The sequence below is a fragment of the Pleurodeles waltl genome, chromosome 7 (assembly GCF_031143425.1).
Source record: "Pleurodeles waltl isolate 20211129_DDA chromosome 7, aPleWal1.hap1.20221129, whole genome shotgun sequence".
Lineage (NCBI taxonomy): Eukaryota > Metazoa > Chordata > Amphibia > Caudata > Salamandridae > Pleurodeles > Pleurodeles waltl.
In genome coordinates this window covers 1,161,284,540-1,161,310,937 of record NC_090446.1, presented here as the reverse complement: position 1 = coordinate 1,161,310,937, position 26,398 = coordinate 1,161,284,540, and the positions used below count along the sequence as shown (strand labels likewise).

Here is a 26,398-nt window from a genome sequence, read left to right as displayed (position 1 = left end):
CCAAACCTATTTGTGTTGCTCCACTACATAAACAATGCTGCTTTCCAACAGCACCAAGATTTACTAGTATTAGTTGAAAAGGGCAAAACGAGCATATCTGATAGACTTCTAGCTGTAGATTCCTTACCTTTACTTTTTCCAGGCATCAGGCTTGATCCAGAAACTTTTGCTGAGCAATACCCCTGCCATCGGGTGGCTCTGTTCAGCTCTGCGTGGCATCGTTGCTGCCAGATGTGATGTCGTGGTCACCTAAATAGGCACTACCCAGGCGCACTGGCAGCGGTTCTTTTTTTTCTGCACCGGGTTAGCACAGATCCTGAGAGTGCACCCCTCTGTCTCTTTTCGACTGGCTATTTTTTGACATTTTGTTGAGATTTTTTGGTGTGTCGAGGATGTCTTTGAGGATGACTGGGTTCAAACCATTTCGCGCCTGTCACCGCACCATGTTGGTCACTGATCCTCATCTTGTTTGTCTGTGGTGCCTGGAGTGTGACCATGACTCCAAGTTGTGTTCGGACTGCCAGGGCATGGCTCCGAAGACTCTGAGGGAGCAGTCCGTAAAGATACTTGCGGCATGACAGTTGGCTACACAGGTGAGAGTGACTCCGAGAAGGAGGTCGCACGACCAATTTCAGAGCTCCAAATCACCTTATTCCTATTCGAGGTCTTCAGGACACTCTGGAAAGAGCACAAGAAGTAGTAGTAGACCTTCCATGGCACAAGTCACAACGCCAATGCTCTTGGTGCTGATGACACCCACTGTTCATGCCAGCCCCATTCTGCTCCAGAGCCGACACCGCCAACAGGTGCCACAACATTGTCTGACCCTTATTTTTCCATGCCAGTCATGGGAGAAGAGTGGGCGCGGTTGCTGAACCCTCTATAACACCATCTGGAGAAATCCATGGACTTGTATGAGGAGCTAGGACAAGCCAGTGGTCTGGACACCTCTCCAGACACTGGCTTGCTCTCTCCCCCCACTGTGGCTACACGGGAGGGAGTGTCCTATGTGATGGTGATGCGTAGATCCTCAAACTGCCCTCAGTGGCGGTCAAGACAAACATTCTGACTGAATTGCTTCAGCTTGTAGCTTCTACATCTGAACCTCTTTTGCCCTTCAATGACGCACTTAAACGTCCTGCTGAGAACTTGGTGCAAGCTCAGCACAAGGGATCCTGTTATTAGAACACCCTATCCCTGAGAGCTTGGTTGTCCAGGCCTCTACTTTCCATGATTCATTTCCCTACTCCATCCCCCGGGTAGGAAACCCAAGATGCTGGTCCACCTTGGTAAGATATTTTCTTCCACCAGCCTAGTACAGAGGTCAGTGAAAACCCTGTGCTTACTGGGCCGTTTCTCCCATACCATTTGGGACATGGTTGTGCAAGTGCTGCCTCAGGTCCTGGAGGAGGCCGTGGCCATATTCTCCCAAGCGGTGAAAGATGGGAGAGACGCAGCTACGTTCACCATACGGTGGGGACTAGACACAACTGACTTGCTGGGCTGGCAGAGTGGTTGCGTCAACAGGAGCCTTAAGGTGCCACACCTGGCTGAGGACATCTGGCTTTTTCCGAGGATGTCCAAGCAAATATGATGGGCATGCCCTTCGATGGCAATCACCTGTTTAGCAAGAAGGCAGACTCTGTGCTAGAGTGCTTTAAGGACTCTAGGGCTACAGCCAAGTCCTTGGGCCTCTCGGCAAGCTCTCATAAACTGTCTGTCTTTCGTGGCTATGGAAGGGGTGTGGCACCGCGCCAGCCCTGTGCCAGACACCATCCCACGCAACCGACTCAAGGTATGCGTGGACATGGGTGCGGTGTTGTCACATCTAGGGGATCTGCAGGCCAGAAATCATCTACCACACAACCCCCGGCAGCTCCAGCCCCTAATCCTTCCTAGTTTGCATGTGCAGGATTATGCTTGCCCAGTTGGAGGGAGTATATACCTTCATCTCCTCCTCTGGAAGTTAGTAACATCAGATGTGTGGGTACTGCAGATCATCATAAAGGGGTTTGCCCTGCATTTTCCCTTCCTCCTCCTATCCCCCTCATTCGACTGGCTGGCAGAGGATCATTTGTCTGCTCTGAGAGTAACTTTCGTGTCTCTTGGCCAAGAGAACCATAGAAAGGGTCCTGACATCAGAAGTAGTGGTTGCTATTCTCGCTAATTTCCGGTTCCCAAAAAAAAAGGGTCTTGACCCTATTCTAGACCTACTGACTGTAAATCTCTTCCTCAAGAAGGAGAAATTCAAGATGCTCATGTTGGGTCGTGTCTTGTCTGTCCTAGACCCAGTAGACTGGTTGGTAGCTCTAGACTTGCAGGATGCGTATTTCCATATCCCAGTCCTACTTGTCCAAAGACGCTACCTATGGTTCAAAGTGGGCCATGAACACTTTCATTTCACCATGCTTCCATTTGGCCTTACCAGCGCCCTTTGGGTGTTCACCAAAGTGATGGCGGTGGTCGCAGATCATCTACACAGGTCCGGGATTTTTGTCTTTCCCTAGCTCGAGGACTGGCTGTTGTAGGCAAGTTCGCCCCCCCAGGCAGTCATCTCCCATCTCCAGTCTGTGATGAACCTCCTGCATTCGCTGGGTTTCACTATAAACGTGCTGAAGTCACACCTGACTCCCTCTCAGATGCTCTCTTTCATCAAAGCAGTTCTGGACACAGTGCAGTTTCAGGCTTATCTCCCCAAGCAGCGAGTCCAGTATATTCAGGCTATGATACCAATGTTTCAGCCTCTGCCCTGGATTGTAGTGAGAATGACTCCTGCATCCTGCTAGTAAACCATGCCCGATGGCATATGCGGGCAATGGGACCTGAAATTCCAGTGGGGGCAACATCCGGGAAATCTCTCTGAGATGGTTTGGATCTCGAAGGGAACTGCGAAAGACCTGCAGTGGTGGTTAACAAACTGCGATTGGGTCAGAGGCAGATTCCTCTCCCTTCCCCAACCACACCTCATAGTAGTGACAGATGCCTCACTCCTGCGATGTGGTGGCCATCTGGGAGAGGTGGAGATCAGAGGAGAGGGCTCTAGTCTACGAAAGCCAGGCTCCACATCAACATGTAGGAGCTCAGGGCGATCCGACTAGCATCAAAGGCATTTCTTTCCTCTGTCAAGGGGATGTTAGTGCAGGTGTTCAGACAACACCACTGCCATGTGGTACTGCAACAAGCAAGGCGTTCTGGGGTTGTGGACCCTTTGTCAAGAGGCCCTGTCTCTCTGAACATGCCTGGAACAGCAGGGCGCATAACCCTGGTGGTTGAACACCTGGCAGGTTCTCTGAATGCCAGAGCGGATTAACTCAGCCTTCGATGTCTTGCGGATCACGGGTGGCGTCCCCATTTGGAGGTGGCGCAAGAACACTTTCAGCAATGGGGAGAGCCTTGGTTGGTTCTATTTTCTTCTGAAGAGACTGTGCAATGTCAGCGGTATTGCGCATTGGAGTTTCCGAGGCGGCACTCACTCAGTGACTCTCTTCGTCCTGAGTGGAGCTCAGGCCTCCTATATGCTTTTTTGCCCATACCACTCCTGGCCAGAGTTCTCAAGAAGATCAAAACGACCGGGCCCAAGTAATCCTTATGGCTCTGGATTGGGCACGGAGAGTTTGGTATTCCGAGCTTCTAAAAATGAGCATCAATCCTCTGATCAGGCTACCCCTCCAGAGGATCTTCTGTTGCAGCAGCAGGGGAGGCTCCTCCACCTGAACCTATCTACTCTGCGCCTTCATGCTTGGAGATTGAGCGGCAATAGTTGACGCTTTTAACCTTCCTCCTGAAGTTTGTAATGCTATCTTGGCTGCCAGGCATTCCTCCACAAAAATGATATACAACTGTTGGCAGAAATTTGTAAGATATTATACAGAGAAGTCTTTAGATCCTCAAACTATCAACTTGCCCACCTTCTATTGTCCCCCACATCCCTCTAAGAAAGAGGAGCGACTCCACCGTCTGGGCCCAGAAAGAGTGTTGTCGTTCAACCTTGACTGCACACAAGTGTTCCCAGTGGAGACCAACTCTTTGTGGGGTATGTGGCAACAAAGAATGGATGGGAAGTACAGAAAGATCCATTTTGCGCAGGGTAGTTGTGTACCAAGTTCTGCTACGCCCTGGCTAAGAAGCAGCTTCTCGATGGCTTACAGGCCCATTCCTCCAGGGGAAAAGCTGTGACCACAGCGTTTGCACGTTGAGTCCCAGTGCAGGACATCTGCTAGACCGCAACGTGGGCATCCCTACAAACATTGTGCCAAACACTACTGCCTGGACAGTCTGGTTTGCAGGAAGGAGCATTTCGCCAATTCGGTCCTGCAGGACTTTCTAGTTTAAAACCTTGTTCGCAGCCCACTGCCAGGAGGAAGTGACTAATCAAAGGTAAGGAACCTGCAACTAGAAGTCTCTATCAGATGAACAAATCACTTACCTTGGGTAACACATTGTCTGGTAGAGACTCTATTTAACTGCTTAATGCTTACACCTGCCCATGCCTCCTAGCTATGCGGACTTGTTACTAGGGTAAGGGTAATCTCTTTTCAGGGCCATAGTTTTGACACATTGTGCTGGTTCTTCTCATGGCTTGGCATTTCTGGCCTGGAACATTGTGGTAAAAATAACTAATGCCTGGGTGGCTCCTATGTAGGTGTCCACAGTGTCCCATCCAGCACTAACAACCCCACGCACAGCCGAATTGAGCCATCCGATGTCGCGCGCAAGGGGTATTGCTCAGCAAAATTTCCCGGTTTCAGTCTGATGTCTGGGTAAATCAATGGTAAGGTATCTGCAGTTAGATAGTCCCTACGAGGTAATGTGTTACTGAAGGTAAGTAACTTGTTCTTTAAATCCAGGGAGTTGTGGATGACTCTTACCTGGTTGTGGTACCTGTGTACTATTGAGAGGGGAATCAGACTTTCTACGATTTAACTGTCTCTTTGTCCTAAAAATCATTTACTTGCAGGGTCAATAGCTTTTTAAACTATTTTTAATGCTTACTAGATGTTGATTTTAGTGATTGTTATGCAAACAGATCTTAATATTGAATAGCTAAAAACACAGTATAGACATAGCAAAACAATTGTTACTCAAAACATTAGACAACATGAAATGAGGTTAACAATATATTCCATAGACCTAAAAACTTGGACACAAAAGAATAATACATGACAACTCAAATTTTTGGAAACAAATTGTAATAAAATCTATATTAGACCACAACATCTCTGTATAGTATGGCCCTTATTTTAGTCCTTGTCCCTCGATATATTTTCCTGAGAATTTCATTTTTGACTTGTGCTTTTGTATCATAAGAGAAGTAATTTAGCTTGGGTAGACATTGCTAATCCAGGACGATTTGTTTCTGGGCGATGTTTTTAAAAATGACTGGTGTGGTGATGCACTATTTCAGGAACCAGGAGACCTATATTCTTCATTTTGGTGTCAAAACAGATTTTATGTTTCAAGTAGTCATTATAGAGACCGAAAATAACTCCTCAGTGCAACCCTTACACCATTTTCTAAAACGGTGGCTGTATAATGATCTGATTTAGCCATCATATTGGTAATTTATTTAAATATTGTTTTTGTTTCAGGTTTTCTGTTTCAAATTAGTAAGCATGAGTGAACCAGGTGGTAGCAGAGGATCTTTACCTCCTGACAGTGTTGCTAACTAAAAAGGAAATCTGAGGTCTCCTTCAACAAAGAAAAATGTAATATGCCAAACTAATCCGAAAGAAAAGCTAACCAACTGCGGCAGGACAGAAGAGGGTTTGAGATGCTGCAGAAAAACGGCAAGATGAAGTTCACCACAGATTGAAACTGATGGGTGAAGAGGATCGAATATATTATAATTGTAGAAAGTGCTACAAGTTGTATAAAGTGGAAAAAAGCCTGGAAATGTTTGTCAAAAATGGCAGAAACCAGTGAACCACAACAAGAATCCGAGTCTTCTGAGAAAATGACGACAACCAAACCCGATGCCCATCCCCTTAGATCAATGGCTACCCTTCTTCAACAACTGATCAGAAATCAGAGGATATTCAATGTTTTATCTGTGGATTAGCCAGAACAAGGGCCATAGGATTGACCAAAGAACAAAGTATAGAGTATGAGAGTCCCAAAGGGCAAACATGTTTTTATCCACAGCTAGTTTCTTCCAAGATGAAGTTTTCAGCAGAGTAGCTGATCTAAACAGCGAGGTGAATGTTATTGCTGTGGATTAGCATGCCCACCTAAACTGCATGCATGCATACATTTGAAAATATGAATGTACATTGAGCTGCCAGCAGCAATGTAACTGCTAGCCTTTAGTCAAGTTTGCACTCTTTCAAAAAGCAAATTCAGATTTAAAGACACTTGAATGCTGACTTACGGGTTCAAACTCAGTGAGATCAGAGAAATAATGGTTAACATTGGTGAAACTGTATTGATCCATAATAATGAAATTAAGATTTTTCTGGTGAAAGTGTACAATGACAATTAGTTTTTGTCAGTCTCACAAAAATAATAAACCACTTATGGTGTCCTCAGCTAATTTGACTCCTGAAGTTCTTGCTGCCAAAATAAGATCACAGGATGCAGTGAAATCAGCTGGAACCATTTTGGAAACATCCTGAAAGTTCTAGATTTTGGACCTAATGACCGATTTTGTGTTGCCCTGGAGCTCTGCAAATGAGTCAACAAGAATGCCTGATGTCTAAACCTTTTTTACATCCTTGTTAAAACTCAGGGAAGCATAATTGTTACAAACTAAAGTTCTTGAGTTCAGAACAGAACCCAACAACTTTGACTATAGCCTTGAAGATATAAGTGAAGAAGTGGCAGATAGTCCCATGAACTGACAGGCTTATGCTATGCAAGTGTACTGCCTTTTTCAAATCATGTTTTATGAATTCCATCACAGCAAAAAGAAAACTCTGCTACATATGATGACTGCCCACGCGATCTATGACAAGTGCAAAATTAGAGAGCTAATCACTTCAGTGAATAGTATTGGTGTTACTGCAAGTTATAATAACATAGTTCGGAGCAGGAACTTGTTAGCAGCTCATGCTTTAAACTCCTGTGAATCCGACAGCACACCACTTCCAAGTCACTTTAGGAGGAAGGGGTTTACAGTTGCTGCTTCTTTGTCTGGAACATCCAGCACATGTTATTGCCATGGTGCTTTTCAAGACTGTACTTATGAAGCCACTGCTGGAAAACAAGCTATGTCAGCTATAGGTATAAGCAAACAAAGCTGCAAACGTATACCCCATCTGACTTGCCAATGCGTGCAAAATCACTACAAGCCATCAACACATCCCATTCTACCAGAAAGTTTTGAAGTGGCTGAGGACATGGATCTACTTGTACCTGATGCTGCGGTCTGCAAATATGATTTAACTGAATTTATCCTCCAGTCAGTTGCATTTGAAAATCTGTATGTAGCTACTACTTATTCTTTCTATATTTGTTTGCATATAGAACAAATACTTATGGATATTTTCTTTAATATATCAAATACTTGTCTCGTGAATCCCAATGTTTCATTTCCATATGTATGTGCAATACTCTTCTTCTTCTATTAGTACATCTAATAGCAATCTATATTTCCCTTTTTCTTTATTCATTTTCACATACATGATTACAGTTTCAAATAACAGACATATCTTTATTTCCAGTCTTTTGTATGTCATTTCTCTTCTCTTTATTATAATTACTAGTAATAAACATGTTACAAAAAATCATAAATATGAAACACAAAATATAAACAGTGTTCCCATCTCCACAAACGACAAAACTGCTAACTAATCTCACCAGTACATCATTCAAACCCTTATCCAGACTCCAACCTGATGCTAAAAAATCAATACAATATAAAGTCTGTAGACTAGTAGAAAATCAATACCATTGTACAGTTTCCTCCAAGGGTAACAATCAAGTCCTACATATAGAGTATACAAAATCAAGTATTCCAAACAATAATTAATTAATTCTTCCTTTCTAATCTTAATATAAAAAACATTTTTTGAACGTAAAAAAAGAGGTTAATTGGACAAGATTTGGAAACAGTGTCACTCTCATTGGGAGAGCCACCTTCATCCGGGCCGTTCCAATTTAGCAGCTCTTTAAGGGGGGAAACTGTGGCTAACACCGTTCTTAATTGATAAGGCTACATCTTGTGGGTCAATTTCTTAGAATACTCTCCTATTTTTTCGAATCTCCATACACGTATATGGTACTCCAATAAATAACTTTTTAACTTTTTCAGTGATCATGAGGTCACCTAGGGTTACCGGATGCTATGATGCAGTGAATAGTCGGCTAGATCCTTTTTTTATATGCAAATCCTCAAGGTTTGGATCATGGCAACAAATGCCATGAATCTTCTTAATTTCTCCCACGATTTCTTTTCATATAAATCACAAAAGTCAGTTTCTCCATGGGCTGAAATTCATGCTCTGATCTCCCAGAATGCCGTCCCACTGAAGAAGGTTGGGTTTCTGCCAGTAATACCATCTCCAGTCACAAACTAATCAGCAGTATACACAGTTCTATAAATTTTTCAAAATGTGCATGCTCAGCTTGAAGACCAGCCTATCCTGCAATTAAGGTGTTTTCCGTATTGAGCTGACATATTTATGAGCAATCCAGTAGAATTTGATGATCCTTATCCAATGATGGGCATTTTCCACTTGACAAAAGTAGCGTTGCGGTGTGTAGGTAGTTATATCAGTGGATGTAGCATAGACGATGCACTTTTTGAGGTTGAAATCTTTGGAAGCAAAACTGTCAAGTCAGTATCGAGTGGAACTCATGTTTGTTACAAGGTATGTTCATCATATCTGAGGCTATAGAAACATTGTGTTAGAATACTTTCTGGAACAAGAATGACAAATTAGACTTTGCATATCTTATCTCAAAAGTGAACAAGGCACAGTGTGCATTTCGTTCAAAAGACACAATGCAAAGCCAGGCAATGTTCAATAAACTCAGTTCAAAATCAGAAAATCTGAAAACCAAGTTTGTAGAGTTTGTCAAATAGTGTGAAGAAAAATCAAAACTTTGCAGGTACTGGGGAAATGTAAACCCACAATAGCACTAGTGAAAAACTTGGTACATCCTGATCGTGAAGGTGATTGGGAGCTGCATGTGAAGTCCTTTCTATTTGCAATGTTTTCAGAGAGATGTTAAATTCAAAATGAATGGACCTTCTTGAAACTGTTCCTCACCACAAACTTGTAGGACAGAGAGGGGAACAATTTAATAAACATGTTGAAAACTTTCATTTTATGCAGCCGAAAGGAAACCCTTTGTAACGACAGAGCCTGTGTGACTACTCAACCTTGTGGATAACAGTATAAAGACATGTCATGTCTGCTAGATGTCCTAGAACATGGATTTAATCCATACGCAGATCAGAAGCAGGAGAGATTTGTGTTGAAAGAGAAAAAGCTGTTAGTCATAATCACTAGAGCTAAACATCCAAAGTTTAATTGCCATAGTAAGAGTTCAGTTCAACCAGCCACTATAAAACAGGCTACAAAAAAACAAAACTTTCCCAAGCACATAGAGAGATGGATGTAGCAAATGAAAGGGGTGAATTTATCAAGGACGTTCTGGTGCATGATAGTCTTCCAACAAACAGATTATTTGAGGGAGATGCTGCAACCAAACCAGTGAAGCACAAACTCGCACAAAAGCTTGAAAACAAACTTTTACCTGAAGAATTTCAATTTGAAAAGGTGTCCTCATTGAAAACTGCTGTTGTGAACTATATGTCACAATTGCAAATGGTCAAGATTTCATCCATGCAAAACTTTGGAGCGGTCGTTCAGACTGTTCTACGGATATTAAAGTCAGTGTGCACCTTGCAAGAACTGCACATTGTCTTTGACAGTTATTTTGAGCTATGTGCCAAAAATTTGAGAGAATCAGGCGAGTGTCTACAAGTGGAACAATTGACCTTGCCTGCATCAAAAATTCGACAGCTATATATGCTGTGCAGCTTGATTAAATTCTGGTCATGAACATGGAGATGGTAACTTGCCAAAACATTGCTGATGCTTCAGTGAACACTGAATTTCCAATTATTGCAAGTGGAATTATTGTCAGTGAAGAGTTGGTGTCTGCAGAGATGTATTCAAAAGGTATGAGTTGTGGATACATTATAGACCAGGCGAGAAAGGACACTAATCCTGCTTCATATTCTTTACAAGAACCTTGACCCAGAGAGGCCTGTTTTTCTTATCAAGGAACATATTCTTACGGATGATGACACTGAGCAAAATTGGAACAAAGCTTGGAGCTTTAACTGCAGAACCTGTGAAGTTTCTGAAAGGATTTGCTGAGACAGAAGAAGAATGTGACTTTAAATACGTAGAAAAATACCTTCTGTGTGTGTCAAACTAGTTATGACTCTCATACATTTGATACGCTTCAGTACAGTGAGTTCAGGAGATCAGTCCCGCTAAGTCACCTCCGCCAATGCCATGTTCTGTGCGTCGACACATTGAATGTTCTACTTAATTAGAAGATGTGTAAATGTTTTGGATCATGCATATGTAGAGAAAGGTCTGTGTGAATTTGGTTAAGAAGATTTTGATGGACTGCTAAAACCTACAAGATTTCTAAAGCCTCCACCCACAGAACTTACACATACATGTACTTGCAAAACATGTGCTACAAAAAGATGCCCCTGTCCATATGCTCTTCTCAAATGTTCAACGTTTGGCAAATGTACCACAAGTGATTGCTGAAACAAATAAAATGAACTGTGAAAATGTGTCTAAAACAGAAGTGATAAAACATTTTTTCCATGTTCAGATTGTAAACCTTGTATATACATAAAAGGATTAAATACTATTGTTTTATTTCTATATATGCCTCTTCTTCCTCTTTAATAGCCGCCATTTTGGTAAATGGCGGAAGGGTTGCTCTGAGGAGTTATTTTCTGTTTCTGTAAGACTACTTGACCTCCTAAACCTATGTTTTGACACCAGAATGAAGTATACAGTTCTCATGGTTCCTGAAATATTACATCATCACTGCAACACATCTGCCATTTTAAAAAATGTTATCCAGAAAAATTTGGTCGGGATCAGCAATGTCTACCCTAGGAAAATTAATTCTCTAATGATCCAAAAACACAAATCAAAAATGAAAATTTCTGGGCAACAATTTTTTTTACAGAGGTATATCAGGGGGCCAGGATTGTTTTAACCAGGGTCTCCTTTTTCAGTACAGTAGAATGAGTCTGTACAACGCTCCATTTTTTTTTATAAAGGACATATACTTGTGACAATAAGGGTTCTGAATGTCACTGGAGTAGCACAGAAATGATAAATGCTTAAGCCACTTCCAGATGTCTAATTAAGACCTTGACTAGGTTATTTATGAGCTCTTGCATCCAGCTAGAAACACATTTGCCAGGAAGAAATTGGAAAATAAATCAAATTGATTATTGCTCAAACGTAGGACTAGACTTACCTGTGTCAGACGATTGAAATATACAGGAAGAGACCTTTTGCCACTCAGTCATGAGAAGGCACTACATAAAGCCGTAATTTGTTTTTAATGATGGTTCACTGTTTGTATGTGGTATTCCTGTAGCCCAAAACCTAGCCAGAAGAGTGAAGCGCTGTACAGCATCAAAGACAAGCATAAAGGTACTGAGTAATAGGAGAGGTAGCAGGGATGTGGATGGTTAATGTGCTGGGATGCATGTCTCTTTAAAGAAGTGAGTCTTCAACGGTTTCTTAGTAGCATTGTGTAAGGCCCAATAGATACAGGGATGTTATTTCAGATCCTGGAATCCTAGATGGTAAAGACCTGCTACCCTGATTTTTCTTTGATACTTCATAGTTTTTGGTGTACTTGCTGTAGGAGTGCTGCGAATCACCAGAGATGGTCAGCTTGTCTGCAGTTGAGTAGGGGTGCTGGTCATGGTGAACGTGTAAGTGATACTGATAGTTTTGAAGATTGTGCTGTCCAGCAAGGGGAGCTGATGGAGTTCCATCAGGATGGAGGGAAGATGATCATATCCTTTCAGGCTCTGGGTGAGACATGTTATGGCTTGTAGGATTTGTTAAGAGGTGCTAGTGTGGAGAATCAAAGACCATGGAGCATGAGTTACCTATACCCAGATGCAAGAATATGAGGGCTTGAGTATCAGTTCAGAAGCTACTTTGTGGAACTAAATGTTTCACAATCTTTAGAAGAAAGAAATGGTATCGGGCAGTCTACGTTTTTTGGCACTGTGTTCCTTCCAGGTGAGTTAGTATCCAGGTAGAATCCAGATGACTTAGCTTTCTGTGAAAGTTGGGGTTCGAGGCCGTGAAGGTCACTGAGCCAGATTTTATTGTTTACTGTTTGTTGTCCTTAGCAAATAACAGGAATGCTGTTATTTTCTGGCTGCCCCTGATAAAAACTTTCATGTGGATGAAATTGGAAAAAAAGTTCAAACTAGCAACATACGTTAGTACTATTGTTTTTCGATCGGGTTACTGTATATTTAGATGAAGGATGTGCATTGAAAGCTCATTTGGGTATATAGGACCAGATTAGTGCAGTGTTGTTGCCTTTAACAATGCTTATTTTTGTATCCTTATTAAGGAAGGTGATGGATTCATTTCCATCTTCGTTTGTGATTCAGGGCATTTCCTCCGCCCTAACACTAACGATCAACTCTTTCAGACATCAGCGAGAACACAGAAGACTGCATCAATTTCTGAAGTTTTAGAAATACGGTATCCTACTTTAAAAAAAAAAAAACTCAGGTCATCAGGGGATGTAGAAAACACTGCTGGTTTAAATATGTTCATTTGTGTAGGTTACTTGTTTCCTCTGACTGCCAAATTCACAAATTAGCATTTGTTTAGCGTTTTCTTTTACCTTTTTAGTTTGTCCAAATTTATGTCCGATAGAACAGCATTGGCGCGCATTTAAAATGTGAAATATTTGCATTTTCAGTCCTATTATAGTTCTGCTTTACAGTAAAAATGTTTGATATAAAATTGTTGTGTTTTCCTTTTCAGGCTGCCGAACAAAAAACCAAAGGTCAGTGACACTCATAAGATATTTCTCTTATTTACTTTAATCGTTAATAGGTATTTTTGAATGTGGCCTCCTTGCTTGTGAAACATTTCAACGATGGTGCCGTCTGCTGAAAATGTGTATTTGCCAATATTTCTTGTAGCTGTCCTGTGCGATCGTGTAAAAAGCATTTTTGATGTGTAACAAAGAAACTAATACTGATGTTGTTGTAGAGTGATCTTTTCATTTTGAATAAAAATAGCAACCGATTGCTGTACTATATATTTTCACGGCATCTTCCCGACCACACACCTTTCAACCAAAACTCCGAAGCACTTTTACACCAATTGTGTTAAGATTTACACATACATCGGGTGTAATAGACATATGTAAGCAGGTTGCATTAAATGTGCTTAGCCTTTGGCCAAACCGTAAGCTCCGTTATTTATTAGCTCCGCTAGTTACATTGTTCTTGGGTATGTGACCACTAATATCCACTTTTGGAACCTACTGGTGTTCAATCAGCGGGAATTTACCTATTTCCGGATGGTATTTAGTTATTGATTATATGAGGGTTTCATGCAATAATATGTTTTCTGTTGTTAATAGGAACATATTTACATCTATTTTTACAGTGTAAATATTTTCTGGATTCAGATGCTATGCATTATTCCACCATCTAGTGGTTGGGTCTGTCTGGAATTCTCCACTCTTTTGTAGTCTTCCTTCTGTTTTTTTTTTTTTGGGTGGGCATCGATGGACCCTCATTTGGTGTCTCTTGTGCTATCGTACTGCTTCCTCTGGAAGCTTCTGCCTTTGTTTGCCATCTTCAGATTATTTGTTCCCACTGTTGGGTCTGGATGCTTGCTGAAAGATCTCTAAAACGAGGAATGACCTAACGGAGAAGACACTATTCCATCTCTAATCGAATTGCCACCATCGGTCTGCAACCTCTGTCTGACCATCGAGCACTGAAGGGTAGACTGCAGTGCCTGCTCCGTGTTCACATCAAAGGCCCTGAGGGTGAGAGAGAGAGAGACAGAGACAAGCCCATCACAACACTCAGGGGCAGCAGATGACTCAATCCCTAAGAGACCTGGTTCTCTCAAGTAAAGGAGAGGAAAACTTTGCAGAAGAAACCGAGGGTGAAACATTGGACGTGGCTCGTCCAAGGCCAGATGGCCGAAAGGACAACGAGATCCGCAGGTAAAAGCTTAATTGGCCTAAAAAAAAATGGCAGTCAAGAAAAACTTATTCAAAGGCTTCGAAGGGAGCCTCAAAGTAGAAACATTCGCTGACTGCAGGCACACCCCAAAATAAGGAGACGCTTGGATCCCTTGAAGGGGACACCGCAGGAGGAAAAAACTCCTGAAAGGGGACACCGCAGGAGGAAAAACTCCCGAAAGGTGCAAGTGGTTGAAAGACAGAGGTGGAAAGGACATTTCAACATTGTGATCAGACAGGCTGCAAGCAGAATATTGAAGCTGGATCACTGAAACCTCTTTGAAAGACTCATAAATGCTGAAGAGAAAGACATCAAGCCTTTATGCTGAAGAAAGGGCGGCTGAAATCGAGAAGAGGCGGTGTCTCAAAGACAAGATGGCCACACTTCTACAGGAATAGGACTTGGATGAAAGTCTCTAAAGGGTTTTCAGATCGTGCTAAAGACTTCAACGCCGGATGGCCAGAGTGAAAAAGAGTAAGAGGAAATTGAGCCTTCCTTAACACCTGAGCCCCAAGATGAGGAAGAGGAACTTTTCTCTGAAGAGGAAGATGAGCAGATGGCAGGAATGTATTGAGGTTCTGAGGAATCTGAATATATAGAGCCATAGTGACAAGATCTACAGACAGACTCCCTTGAAGAAATGGACAGTTATCTGTCGAGGTGTTGGCAGACAGGTAGGGAGTACAGCTAGAGGAAGAACGTCCACAGTCTTGTTTTCTGCTGGAGACACTTGTACCAACACAGGCCAGGAATCCGTTTCAACACATGCTCCCTAACGTCCTAGACCACGGAAGAGAATCCTTAAAGGAACCTGCCACTTGTCAAGCTGTGACTTTAGGGGCAGAGAAGGACTATAAAGGGCACAGTACCTGCTGACTCCATTATAATGTCACCAGCAAGGAAGAAGGGCAACATTCAATCTACATCAGGGCTGCCTCCAGAGAAGTAGAGCAAAAGGATGGACAATATATACATGATGGTTTTTAATAAACGTTTAAAAAAAAGAAAATTAACACTTCTGCACGCACAATGGTTGTCTAAAGATTTTAGCTAGAACAACAATAGTACTTCAATCCTGGTAACAATGCTTATATCTTCACTCTTTGGTTTCAGAAAGCACAACGGTGCTGGAATAACTTCTTGTAAAAGCAGCCGTAAGCCCTGCAAAGGCAGTAGCTAGGCGATGCAGTGTGAAGAAACACCGTTGTATGATTTCCAGTTGCCCAACAGCACGGCCCAGCGATTTTATATAAGGGAGGCAGAGGAAAACGGCAACCATGTGTTGAAGTTGACTCTCCTTATGTCGGAGTTGCATATGGAGAGCAGTATGTATCCATAGGAGAGTGGGGAGGATGAGTCCATTCAGCACGCAGTAGTTGAGCGTGCAATACCAAGAAGTATAAAGGTGGGTTTATTTGATAATAAAAAGAAAATCGAGACATAGAAGCCAGCAGGTGTTCCATGTTGACTCGTAGACAAGTAGTTTGTGGGATTCTTCTTTATTTCTTAAAAACATCAGACAGAAGAGAGAATTGTTCCTTCTCCAACTGTACAAAGCTTACCCAGTAAAAATGTTCAGAACTCCATCAACATTCTGGAGTCTGAACAAGTTACAACGCTTACAGTACATTTCAGCGAATATGCAAAGTATATATAAGAAACACTACAGCTCACGTTTGTTAAATGTTATAGTTGTGGTATTGTTGTGTAGCCATTTTAGCTGTAGTTTTACACACGTTATTTTATCAAACTAGGCCTGCCACTGTGCACTTCAACCTAGACATACTTTTTTTCAGCTTGCTTTTATTATTTTAACAATAGCCACATTTGCGGTCTTGCGTTCTTAAACAAGACATTTCTTTCACACTGTGCTTTCCTCAAGGCTGCAGTAAGATAGATTGCCAATAAAAGTGGTACGCTTTGTCTCTAATGTTCACAGAAACATACACACTGTTACATGTGGGGATCCTTTCTTGAAACATCAGCTGTTTTATTATAAAAACACTACTTTGACCCACGTATATTAGAGGGAGATTCCAGTCATATGACCACAACTGTATGCTAATTGCAGAGTGCTTCGCTGCAGCTGCTTACGTAGACTACAGGCCCCTTGCTCAGGTATGAGGGATTGTCTTTCCAGGGGAACCTGAAGGGCAGAATTAGAGCTTAACATGCTGTGCTCTAACATAGCCTAGGTAGGACTATTCTTAACGATCGTAGTGACAATATGGTAGCATTATTTTTATGCTTTACTCTCCTTGTCACAATTTGAATCCAGTCATGCTTCATCGTCCTAGTTATTGCATTACATGCTTTATCATCTAAGATGCAGGTACTTCAATAAAACCTTATTGAACTATATTCTGCCTCTGATTGTCCTTGCATTTGTGAGACTGATGTAACTGAGAAACGGATGAGATCTGAGTGACCACGATTTCCCAGAGGAGTCAATAGTGTCATGCGCTCGGTTGCCCAGTCATCCCTGCTCTTGGGTGGACATGAGGCACTGCTAGTTAGCTGGAACAAAAAACCCAGATTAGGTCGACAGGTGTCACCTGTAGTGGGTTCAGACCCAGTCCCCCACAGTGCAAGTGATTCTGCCACCCAAATCCAGTAGTCTCATTAGGATAATGAGAGCCTACGCAACAGTATGTGGTAAGTATGTGGGTTATTTGCTGTCTGCCCACCACCATTTTAACGGCTAAGCCTTCTTTAGTAGATCATTCCGAAGGCACAGAGTTAGGATTTAAGAAATTAAAGGGCTACCAGAGAGTGGGGGGGATCAGGAAAAAGGAATGACCAGAAAAATATTTTAAGAGAAAGCATAATTTGCAGATGAATTGTGTGTTTTTTTTTATAAACTGGTGAGTGGATGAGTATGCCAAGTAAAGTAGGGTGACTTGCTCCCAGACTTCACCTCTTTAGTTTCTAACGTCACTCTGTTTTCACCAGTTGGAAACTCCAGTAGGCTGCTTCAGACTTTGGCCTGCCAGAAATAAGACCGTCGTTAAAGGGGCGCCATTGTGAAACATTTTAAAGCGCTTGGTTAAATTCAAATGTTCCTAACCATGCAACACAGCTTTCTTTACCAGGAATAAGTGATTGCATTTTTATTGCGCAAACTCGGCCTAAGGGTAATGGAGCACCTTACATGAGCACCAGATTACATTACACAAGGTTAGATTAAGCAGTTTGCCCAGAAACACAGGATGTTGAGCGGACATCAGAACTCCAACCTGGTAGCTCTGGCCGTCAGGCCACATCTCTAGCCTACTTTCAACTTGTGCCACAGTATCTACCTCCTCTATTTTGTGCGCAAAGCGTTTTGTCTCTGGCAAATTGCTCCAAGATTTAACAACAAAACATGCCATACAAGAAAACCACGGGAGGGACTGGAGACACTAGAAACAAATGTGGCAATTAAATCTCAGCACTCAGTCATTTCACAAGCTAATGTGGAATATTAAACCCTTCTATACATAATCTAAATACATGCTCACAGTAATCAATTTTCCTTTTGAGATACTTTCTGTACAACCACTATTGTGTTAGCTCTCAAGTTACTTGGTGGAGAAATCTATCAGTTGCTGTCCAGGTACCTATAAATAGCTCTTCTGCGTGCAGCATAGGCTATTAAAATAGAATCTTTTGATTAGCTGAATTAACACCGTATGACGTCATCCAGGCAATAAGAGGTCCTCGTCGGCGTGCAGACGTCAGTTCCCTTTTTCCCGTACCTTCGAGGCTCCAGGGAGCTACTGTTTCACTTCGAGTGTTACAATGTCTCAGCCGCATTTCTTAATGCAATGTTTAACATCTTTGGCTCCGGGAGGTGGCCAGTCTGGACCTTCGGGTCCCTTGGCATATGACATGGGTAATCCGGCTTCGTACAGACCGACTCCCTTCATGCCTTTCCTTCCTACGGGAGGTGCTGGTTCGGTGCCGGTACCGATGGCGACACCTAGAAGGTCTGTGACGCTGACGACATCTGCTGCCCCGGCGCCGACGAGTTCACCACAACCTCAGTTTACGCTGAAGAATGTTATCCAATCTGGGCTTGACACATCTGACTCTGTGGCCAGAGCTATGGGCACGTCCATAGCAACAAGAAGGCATGCCTGGCTGCGATCTTCAGGATTCTCTCCCAATGTGCAGTCAACCCTACTAGACTTACCCTTTGATGGAGATAAACTCTTTGGGACAAAGGCTGACTTTGCCTTGGAGCGGTTCAAGGAGAGTAGGGCCACTGCAAGATCGTTGGGCTTGCAAGCTTCCACCTCTACTCCTTTGAGATCATTTAGGAGGTTCAGGGGGTTTGGGCGTGGCTCTTCCTTTCGGGGTAGATTCCAGTCAGCAGTGCAGCAACCTAATACTGCTCACCCCTATAGATCATATAGGGGGAGGGGTAGGGTTCGTACCAGAGGGGCCACCCAGCAGCACTCTGCCTCTTCCTCTTCCTCTGGAGGGGTGCAGCAGGGAAAGCAGCCTTAGTCCTCCATCACTCCCTTTGCAAACATCTCCTGTAGGGGGGAGATTGTCTCAGTTTCTCCACATGTGGGAGTCAATAACATTGGACTCCTGGGACACCGATATTGTGGGTAAAGGCTATACTCTTCCCTTTTGGGAGTCTCTCCCACCACCCCCCCTACCTATCCTTCTGTTTGGAAGACAGTCTCCTTTTATTACAACACGAAGTTCTAGTCCTTTTGTCGAAAGGTGCAGTAGAGTTGGTTCCAGAGCAGGAGAGGGGTCAGGGCTGTTATTCGAGATATTTCCTGATCCCCAAAAAGGATGGTCGGTTGAGGCCAATCCTGGACCTGAGGATTTTGAATTGGTTCTTCAAACAGGAAAAGTTCAAAATGCTGACCCTAGCACAGGTTCTTTTGGCGTTGAATGAAGGGGATTGGATGGTGTCTGTCGACTTGCAGGATGCGTACTTTCATATCCTGATCCTCAAGTCGCACAGGAAGTATCTCCGGTTTGTAGTGGGGTCGCAACACTATCAGTTTGCGGTCCTTCCGTTTGGTCTTACTTCAGCACCTCGATTCTTCACGAAGGTGATGGCGGTGGTTGCAGCAGGGCTCAGAAGGAGGGGGATAGCAGTATTCCCTTACCTGGATGATTGGTTGATCAAAGCCAAGTCTCCGGAGCTCCTGTGGCGTCCACCTGCAGTCGACAACCCAGTTGTTGTTCGATCTGGGCTTTTCCGTGAACGTGCCCAAATCTCAACTGGAGCCCTCTCAATGCCTCCTGTTCATAGGGGCAATATTGGACACAACATTGAATCGGGCCTTTCCTCCGCCGCAGCGGATTCAGGCGTTGATTCCGATGTTCCAGAATGGAGCGGTCTTGCCAGTCCTCAAGGTCCTTCGTCTGCTCGGTCTTTTAGCTTCTTGCATTCTGTTTGTCACCCATGCATGCTGGCATATGAGGGCTCTTCAGTGGTGTCTCCGCAGGCAGTGGTTTCAGCACAGAGGGGATCTGGAGGAATCGATAAGGATCTCCAGAGACGCTGCAGCAGATCTTCGATGGTGGGCTGCGGACGGCAACCTTTCTCAAGGAAGGCCGTTCTCCTTACCACCTCTAGTGGCCACAGTGATAATGGATGCTTCCACCATAGGGGGGGAGCTCATCTGGGGGACCTGGAGGTCAAAGGCCATTGGTCTCCAGTTGAACAGAGGTTTCACATCAATCTGTTGGAATTGCGGGCGATACGTCTGCCTCTCTAGGCCTTCCTCCCTTCCCTTCGTGGTCGGTCGGTTCAAGTTCTGACGGACAACACTACCGCGATGTGGTATGTAAACAAACATGGAGGAGTGGGGTCGTACCTTCTCTGCAGGGAAGCTCTGCAACACTGGTCCTGGGCACAGGACCATCGGATTTGCTTGGTAGCAAGCCATTTGGCTGGAGTTTTGAACGTACGTGCGGACAGTCTGTCGCCACATCTCGACCGATCACGAGTGGCGTCTCCATCCAGACCTGGTCCTTCACATCTTCCGGATGTGGGGATTCCCTCTGGTAGACCTCTTTGCCACTCGGGAGAACGCGCACTGCCCGCCGTTCTGCCGCATCCAGTATCCGGTGCAAGGAGCTCTGGGGGACTCGTTTCAGATGTCCTGGAACGGTCAGTTGCTTTACGCGTTTCCTCCCATACCCTTGATTCCTCGGGCTCTGAGAAAGATTTGTCAAGACCGGGCCCAAGTCATCTTAATAGCTCCGGATTGGCCAAGAAGGGTGTGGTATTCAGACCTTCTCCAACTCTCTGTGCGCCCTCCGCACCGTCTCCCTCACAGGGCAGACCTCCTCTCGCAGTCGCAGGAGCAGGTTCTACACCCCCACCTCTAGAGCCTGCACCTACATGCCTGGAGATTGAATGGTGCAATCTAAATACTTTTTCTCTCCCACCTGAAGTGGTGGACGTTATATTATCGGCCAGGCGACACTCCACCAAATCTATCGGTGCAAGCAGGTGGGCTAAATTTGTGACTTGGTGCGGAGAGAATCAAATTGATCCCTCACACGCCCACTTATTGGGCCTTTTGTCATTTGCGCTTTCCTTTGCGCAGAGGGGTTGTGCAGTTGCGACCGTTAAGTGTTATTTGCGCTGTCAGCCTTTCTGTGCCTTGCAGACCAACCCTCCTTGTTTAATAGTTTTGAGGTTCCTTAAGGGTCTCACTAACAAGTTTCCGCCCACTCCGTTCGTTATGCCGCAATGGTATTTGAACTTAGTGTTAGCATTTCTGATGGGTTCACCGTTTGAACCAATGCATTCATGTTCCTTAAGGTTTTTAGTTTTAAAAACTGTTTTCCTGGTTGCCATTGTGTCAGCTAGGAGGGTGAGTGAGCTCCAGGGTCTTAGTGTGGAACCCCCATACACTTCCTTTTATAGGGACAAGGTGGTGTTAAGGACCAAGGCGGCTTTCTTACCGAAGGTTGTTACACCCTTTCATTTAGGACAGTCCATCACACTTTCCTCCTTCTATCCTCCACCTCATCCATCAAAGGAGGAAGAGAGACTACACAGACTAGATCCAAGAAGAGCATTAAGCTTCTTCGTCGACAGGACGAGAGAGTTCAGACAGGATGATCAGCTCTTCGTCGGTTATGTGGGGCAGAGGAAAGGCAAAGCTGTCCACAAGAGGACGCTTTCCAGGTGGGTCATTCTTTGCATCAAATTGTGTTATTCTCTGGCGAAGAAGGAACCTCCTGTGGGGTTAAGAGCCCATTCTACCTGGGCTAAGGCGGGCTCCTCTGCCTTAGCTAGAGGTGTTCCTGTGGTTGACATCTGCAAGGCCGCAACTTGGGCATCCCTCCACACGTTTGCTAAACATGGTTTGGATTCTGAAGTCCAGAGGGATGGCTATATTGCACGGTCCGTGCTGCAGGATTTCTTGGTTTGACCATTCAGGCACCCACCACTGAGTGCGGTACTGCTTTGGGACTCTATTCTTTAGGTGAGGAATCCACAGGTAGTTGTATCCATCAGAAGAACAAGTTACTTACCTTCGGTAACACCTTTTCTAGTGGATACACTAGCTACCTGTGGATTCCTCACGGTTAATTAGCTGTGCATGGTTTCTTGAAATAACTAACTATAACTGCTGAATTTCTCTGGTTTTGTGGGACTAAATTCAGAACCTAAGTGAATTTCTAAGGTCTTTTAATTATATTTCCTAACTATAACATCCCTGTGACCTTTGGTTCATTTCAGTGAAGTTCATTTTTAAAAAAAATTTTTTACCATTAAGTAATTTACATTATCGTACGTTAATCCTTCAGCCATGCACGGCGGGGGTAGCAGAGCAGAGACATGCAACTGTTTGTTGATATGCAAGACTTTATTAGTGAAGCAACACAATTTGAAGCATTTCCGAGATCTAAGAGGGAGCCAGTGAAGTTCGCAAAAGGTGGGTGAAATATGGTCAATTATCCTTGAACTCGCAATTCTGGAAGCAGAATAGAGTACAGCTTTTAGTGTTGCTAGGTTTGCCAAAGTAAAGACGAGATCACTTGGTGCATAGATAGCTGTTTTGAGTTGGACATTTGGATGATGTCCCCTACGTCCTTCAGAGTGTGGTGGAAGAATGTGTAGTATAAAGGAAAGAGAAGGATCTAGATTTCAGTTTGCTTGAGAGTGAATCCTTTAGGATTGTTTTCCCACAAGGTAGGAGTTTAGTCTACCTTTCAATTAGGTGAAGAACATAAATTCAGTTTTGATTGAATTTATTAATAGGATGTAGACGGGGTATATTTGTGTGTCTCTGTATTGATGAGAAGCTATTCCTGACAGGCTAAGGTTATCACTCTACGGCTTTAGCTGAATGTTTTAGAGGGGGTACAAGGGACCATGAGGGACTCCACTTTTCATCTGTTTATTTCCAAGTGAACTTTCTGATTTAGCTTAAGTTTACAGCTGAAATGGATTCGAACTTTGTGGACATAAAGGGACATGGAGACTAGGACCATGAGATGAAAGGAGTAGTCTTTTGATAGTTGATCTTGAATACGTGTTAGAGCACGAACAGGCAATGACTGATGTTTTAAACACGTTAAAAAGATAAGGGAACAAGGTCAAGATTTGAGTGTCATTGGTGTCCTCGAAGGATTAGTGGAAAGCAAAGATGAGCCTCTAAAAATGATATAGATAACAACCGAGGGAAGTGAGGAAGAGGGCATGGAGAAAGCTGGCTTATAGCCAAGAAACTAGTAAGATTGCTTCATTAGGCAGAAAAGTCAGAATTGTGCAGTTTGAGAAATGCTTACTGTGCAGTGTTTGGAGGGGCACAAAGTTGTTAATTGCACAGTAAGCCCTTTTTGAATTAAGTTTTTTCTGGCTTTGATGGTTGTTGATGGCAAGTGGGTGATATAGTTGGATACTAATTTTTTTTTAAGTCTTTTGAAGGGGACCTGGGAAAATAGAAAGGAAACGGAGGGGGTCAGTAGAGAGCTACATAATTTTGAAATGGCTACTACAATTTTGAAACTGAGGAAAACGGACAAGGTTGGATGGACTAGTTAGTCGGGAAAGGATGAACCAAGTTTAATATTTTGATGAGGCAGAGGCACATCAATTTGTCGGCTGGTCTGATGGGGCACAGTTACTTTACAAGAGAGTTGGATGTAGAGAGAGAGAAACCAGGATATACTTTGTGAAGGCAGGGACGAGTTTGAAAAAAATAGAGGCATTTTCTTAAAGTGGTGATGTCAGGAGGATTTGAAGGATGTTAAAGGATTGTGTGGGTAATGACCAAGAAAGGGAATTATAATACGCAAGATCTTGGGCTGAGACCTATTGCAGGAGGTCATCACATTGATTTGTATACCCTCTGCAAAAGGGGTTGTGCATGGTGCCCTTCAATAGCCTCAACAATTTATCGGCAGTGAGTGGTGGTACCAAATGTGAACAATTGAATCCTGGTTAGCCTTTAGTCTTAAATTAAACCGGTTCTAAAAACATAATGACTAAAGGTGTTTTTCCTGCGTTTAATCCCATTCAGAATTTATCAACCTTTTCACCATTAAAAAATTATTTTTTCTTCCTTAATGTGGACTATGTATATCTTTCACCAGCCGATCGGTTACGGCAAAGGGTGCGTTCTTTATCTCTTCCCCATACATACTATATTTTTTCCTAAAAATGTACCTATCCCCCCCCCCCCCCCCCCCCCCCTTCCAAACCGTTGCGTTTTGGGACTGTCAACGTGGCTGGTATTCTGATTGATTTATTTTAATCTGTTTTCAAGTCTAAGTAGTTAACCGGATACCAAAGGAAGAACGGTTTCTAGTTCCATCGGTTAGCGTGGAATTTCAGATCCGTTCATAATAAAGGGTGCAGGTTTACCCATTTTGTGCATGCAACTATCGATTGACACACAGAAGAAGTTTAACTTCAGTTCTGTGTGGCCTCTCTCAATCCCTATTCCTATCTAGTGGAAAGTGTTGCAACTTTGTGGATGTTTTGCTCAGTTGGACCCCACGTGAAATCCTATCTGCGTCCGTTTTATTTTTTATTGATATTTCGATTTTATTTATATTGGTTATATACAGGACCACAAGAATTTTGTGATTCTTCGGTTGCTGCGTTTTCTGCATAATCATGGATTCGCAATATTTGCCACATAATCCATCATCTCCTGCTTAATCTGCATAATTAAAAAATGTTCTAAATCAAAAGTTAATAAAAATGTGAGGACGTTCTGCCCTGTTGAAGACCCTTCACAAAGTTTAACTGTTCATTTTTCATTTGCCTATTGCTGTATTTGGTTGCTAAATCAGACCTAATGAGGTGAAAGGCTTGCAGAAGCTGTGCTTCTACGTGTAGAAAGTACAAAATAATGAATTAATACTGTTAATTAATAATTAATAATGTCCTGCATCTTCCTAGGTCCCTAGCAGCCAGAGGGCTTTGTATGGTTGTAGCAAAATGTCTGCATACATCATCCAAGCTCTGTCAGGTCCTTGAAGGCTTGCGAGGGCGAGCGAGGAATAAGGTATTTCTTTCATGAAGGCCATACGTCGCCCTAGATCCTTTTATTTCATCATTTATTGTTGTTTCAACTTGATTCACGCTTATGCACTAGGTTTGTCTTGACCAGGGACATTCACTATATTCTGTCTATGGAGTCTGTCTCTCAGTGTTTTTTAATTTTATGTCAATTAAAACTAAAAAAGTGTCCGGTCTTGCTGGACCTCTTGAGTGACCCACACTCCGCATATTGTCTCTGCGATCCGATCTTAAGCATCTGGTCAGAGCAAATAAGTTTGCTTTGGCATGATTTACAGCCTCTGAGTGCTGGAGAATACCTATGTGTAAGAAAGATTTGGTTCCGTTATGAGGCTAGCAGTTTGCTTTTAATAGAAAGGAAATGCATTTCCTGTTCCACTGCTTTCTAAGTGTTCATACGTGTATTAGGTTCTCAGTGATTATTGAGTGATTTGTTCTATTCAAGCATGGGTGTGAAGATAGAAGTAATCCAGTCGGAAAGACGGTAAAGGCTCTTCTCCCTGATGAGGGGAAATACAAGGTGGACAGGATGGGGAATGGAAAAGCAATCAAGTAAGAACCAAACATGAAGAAGAAAGCAAGCAAGTCTCGAAGCCAGACAGTGGTATGTAATAGGCGGGCTGTAAGCCCATGTAAATCTAGGAAAACCCACAATAGTTCCTTTACATGAACCTTAAAAGACGGATGCCAGTTCAAACGATCGTTTAACCAGGATTTTGCCAAATCTTCTACAAACATTGAATTGATTCCAACCGTCCAACTTCAAAGCATTGCAGAAATGTTTGTGTTAGAGAATGGAAACAGCCATTAGAACGCGGCTGTTTTCATAACTGTACGTTTACCATGCATGCACTACAACACATGCATCATTACCACAAATGGCTTTACCAGACATACCATTGCACCAAATTATCTTGTAGTGGTATTCATGGTTGGGACTATTCGTGATCATGCTGGTGAAACCTACCTGTGTCGTTGGAGGCAAGAAGAGATACTTCTGTTGCCTCTGGCACACCTGTGGCCGGCAACACTATGTGGGATCAGGTGCGAGTCGGCTGCTGAGTGGATCCCAATGTGAGTTGGTGTGGAGGTGGTAACACTCTGGATTTTCACCACAATATCAGCCTTGATTTTACAGAAGAGTTGTAGAAGTCTGTATTAATTGCATTAAAGGAGTTGACGCTCCTGAAGGGTAAGGTAAGAGGGATACTGTTTTAGGGAAGGAGGTGGGGAGGTTAGGTTTTGGGGGGGGGGGGGCAGTTTTCTGACTGGGGCGGGAATCAGTGCCTGAGAGAAAACTAAAACTATGCGAAATTAGCGCAGCTGTGAACTCTTGCACAGCAGCCTCTTTGTTTGACAGACACTGTAGTCTCAATGTGCCAGAGCCTTGTGTGACCGTCGATTACTTAATTTCTGAGTGGAAGAGTAGGGCGCCCCTCTATGTGCCAGGACAGTTTTAAGGGGGGGGGGGTGTTGCTTTTCAGGCTCTAGGAGGGGGGAGACAATTTTAGGCCTCAGGGCAGGGGCTACTCAAAGGCATATGCTTTATCATATTGCTTTTGCAATGTAATACGTTGTAAAGACATGCGTGATAATGGCATTCTCGTTGTAATGCACTGGTAGCAAAGTAGTGCTTTGCAACGGAATGCATTGTTCTG

The 26,398-nt window shown here is 43.3% G+C and overlaps 1 protein-coding gene across 12 annotated transcripts in view; it reads left to right on the top strand.

Annotated features, from left to right (window-relative positions):
- TNRC6C (trinucleotide repeat containing adaptor 6C) overlaps positions 1-26,398 on the top strand; it is a 700,889-nt gene that overhangs the window by 120,470 nt on the left and 554,021 nt on the right. For all 12 annotated transcript variants that reach the window (XM_069200257.1, XM_069200259.1, XM_069200258.1 and 9 more), the window contains exon 3: positions 13,014-13,035. In XM_069200257.1, coding sequence (XP_069056358.1) covers positions 13,014-13,035 — 22 coding nt within the window. The remainder of the gene's footprint in view (positions 1-13,013; positions 13,036-26,398) is intronic.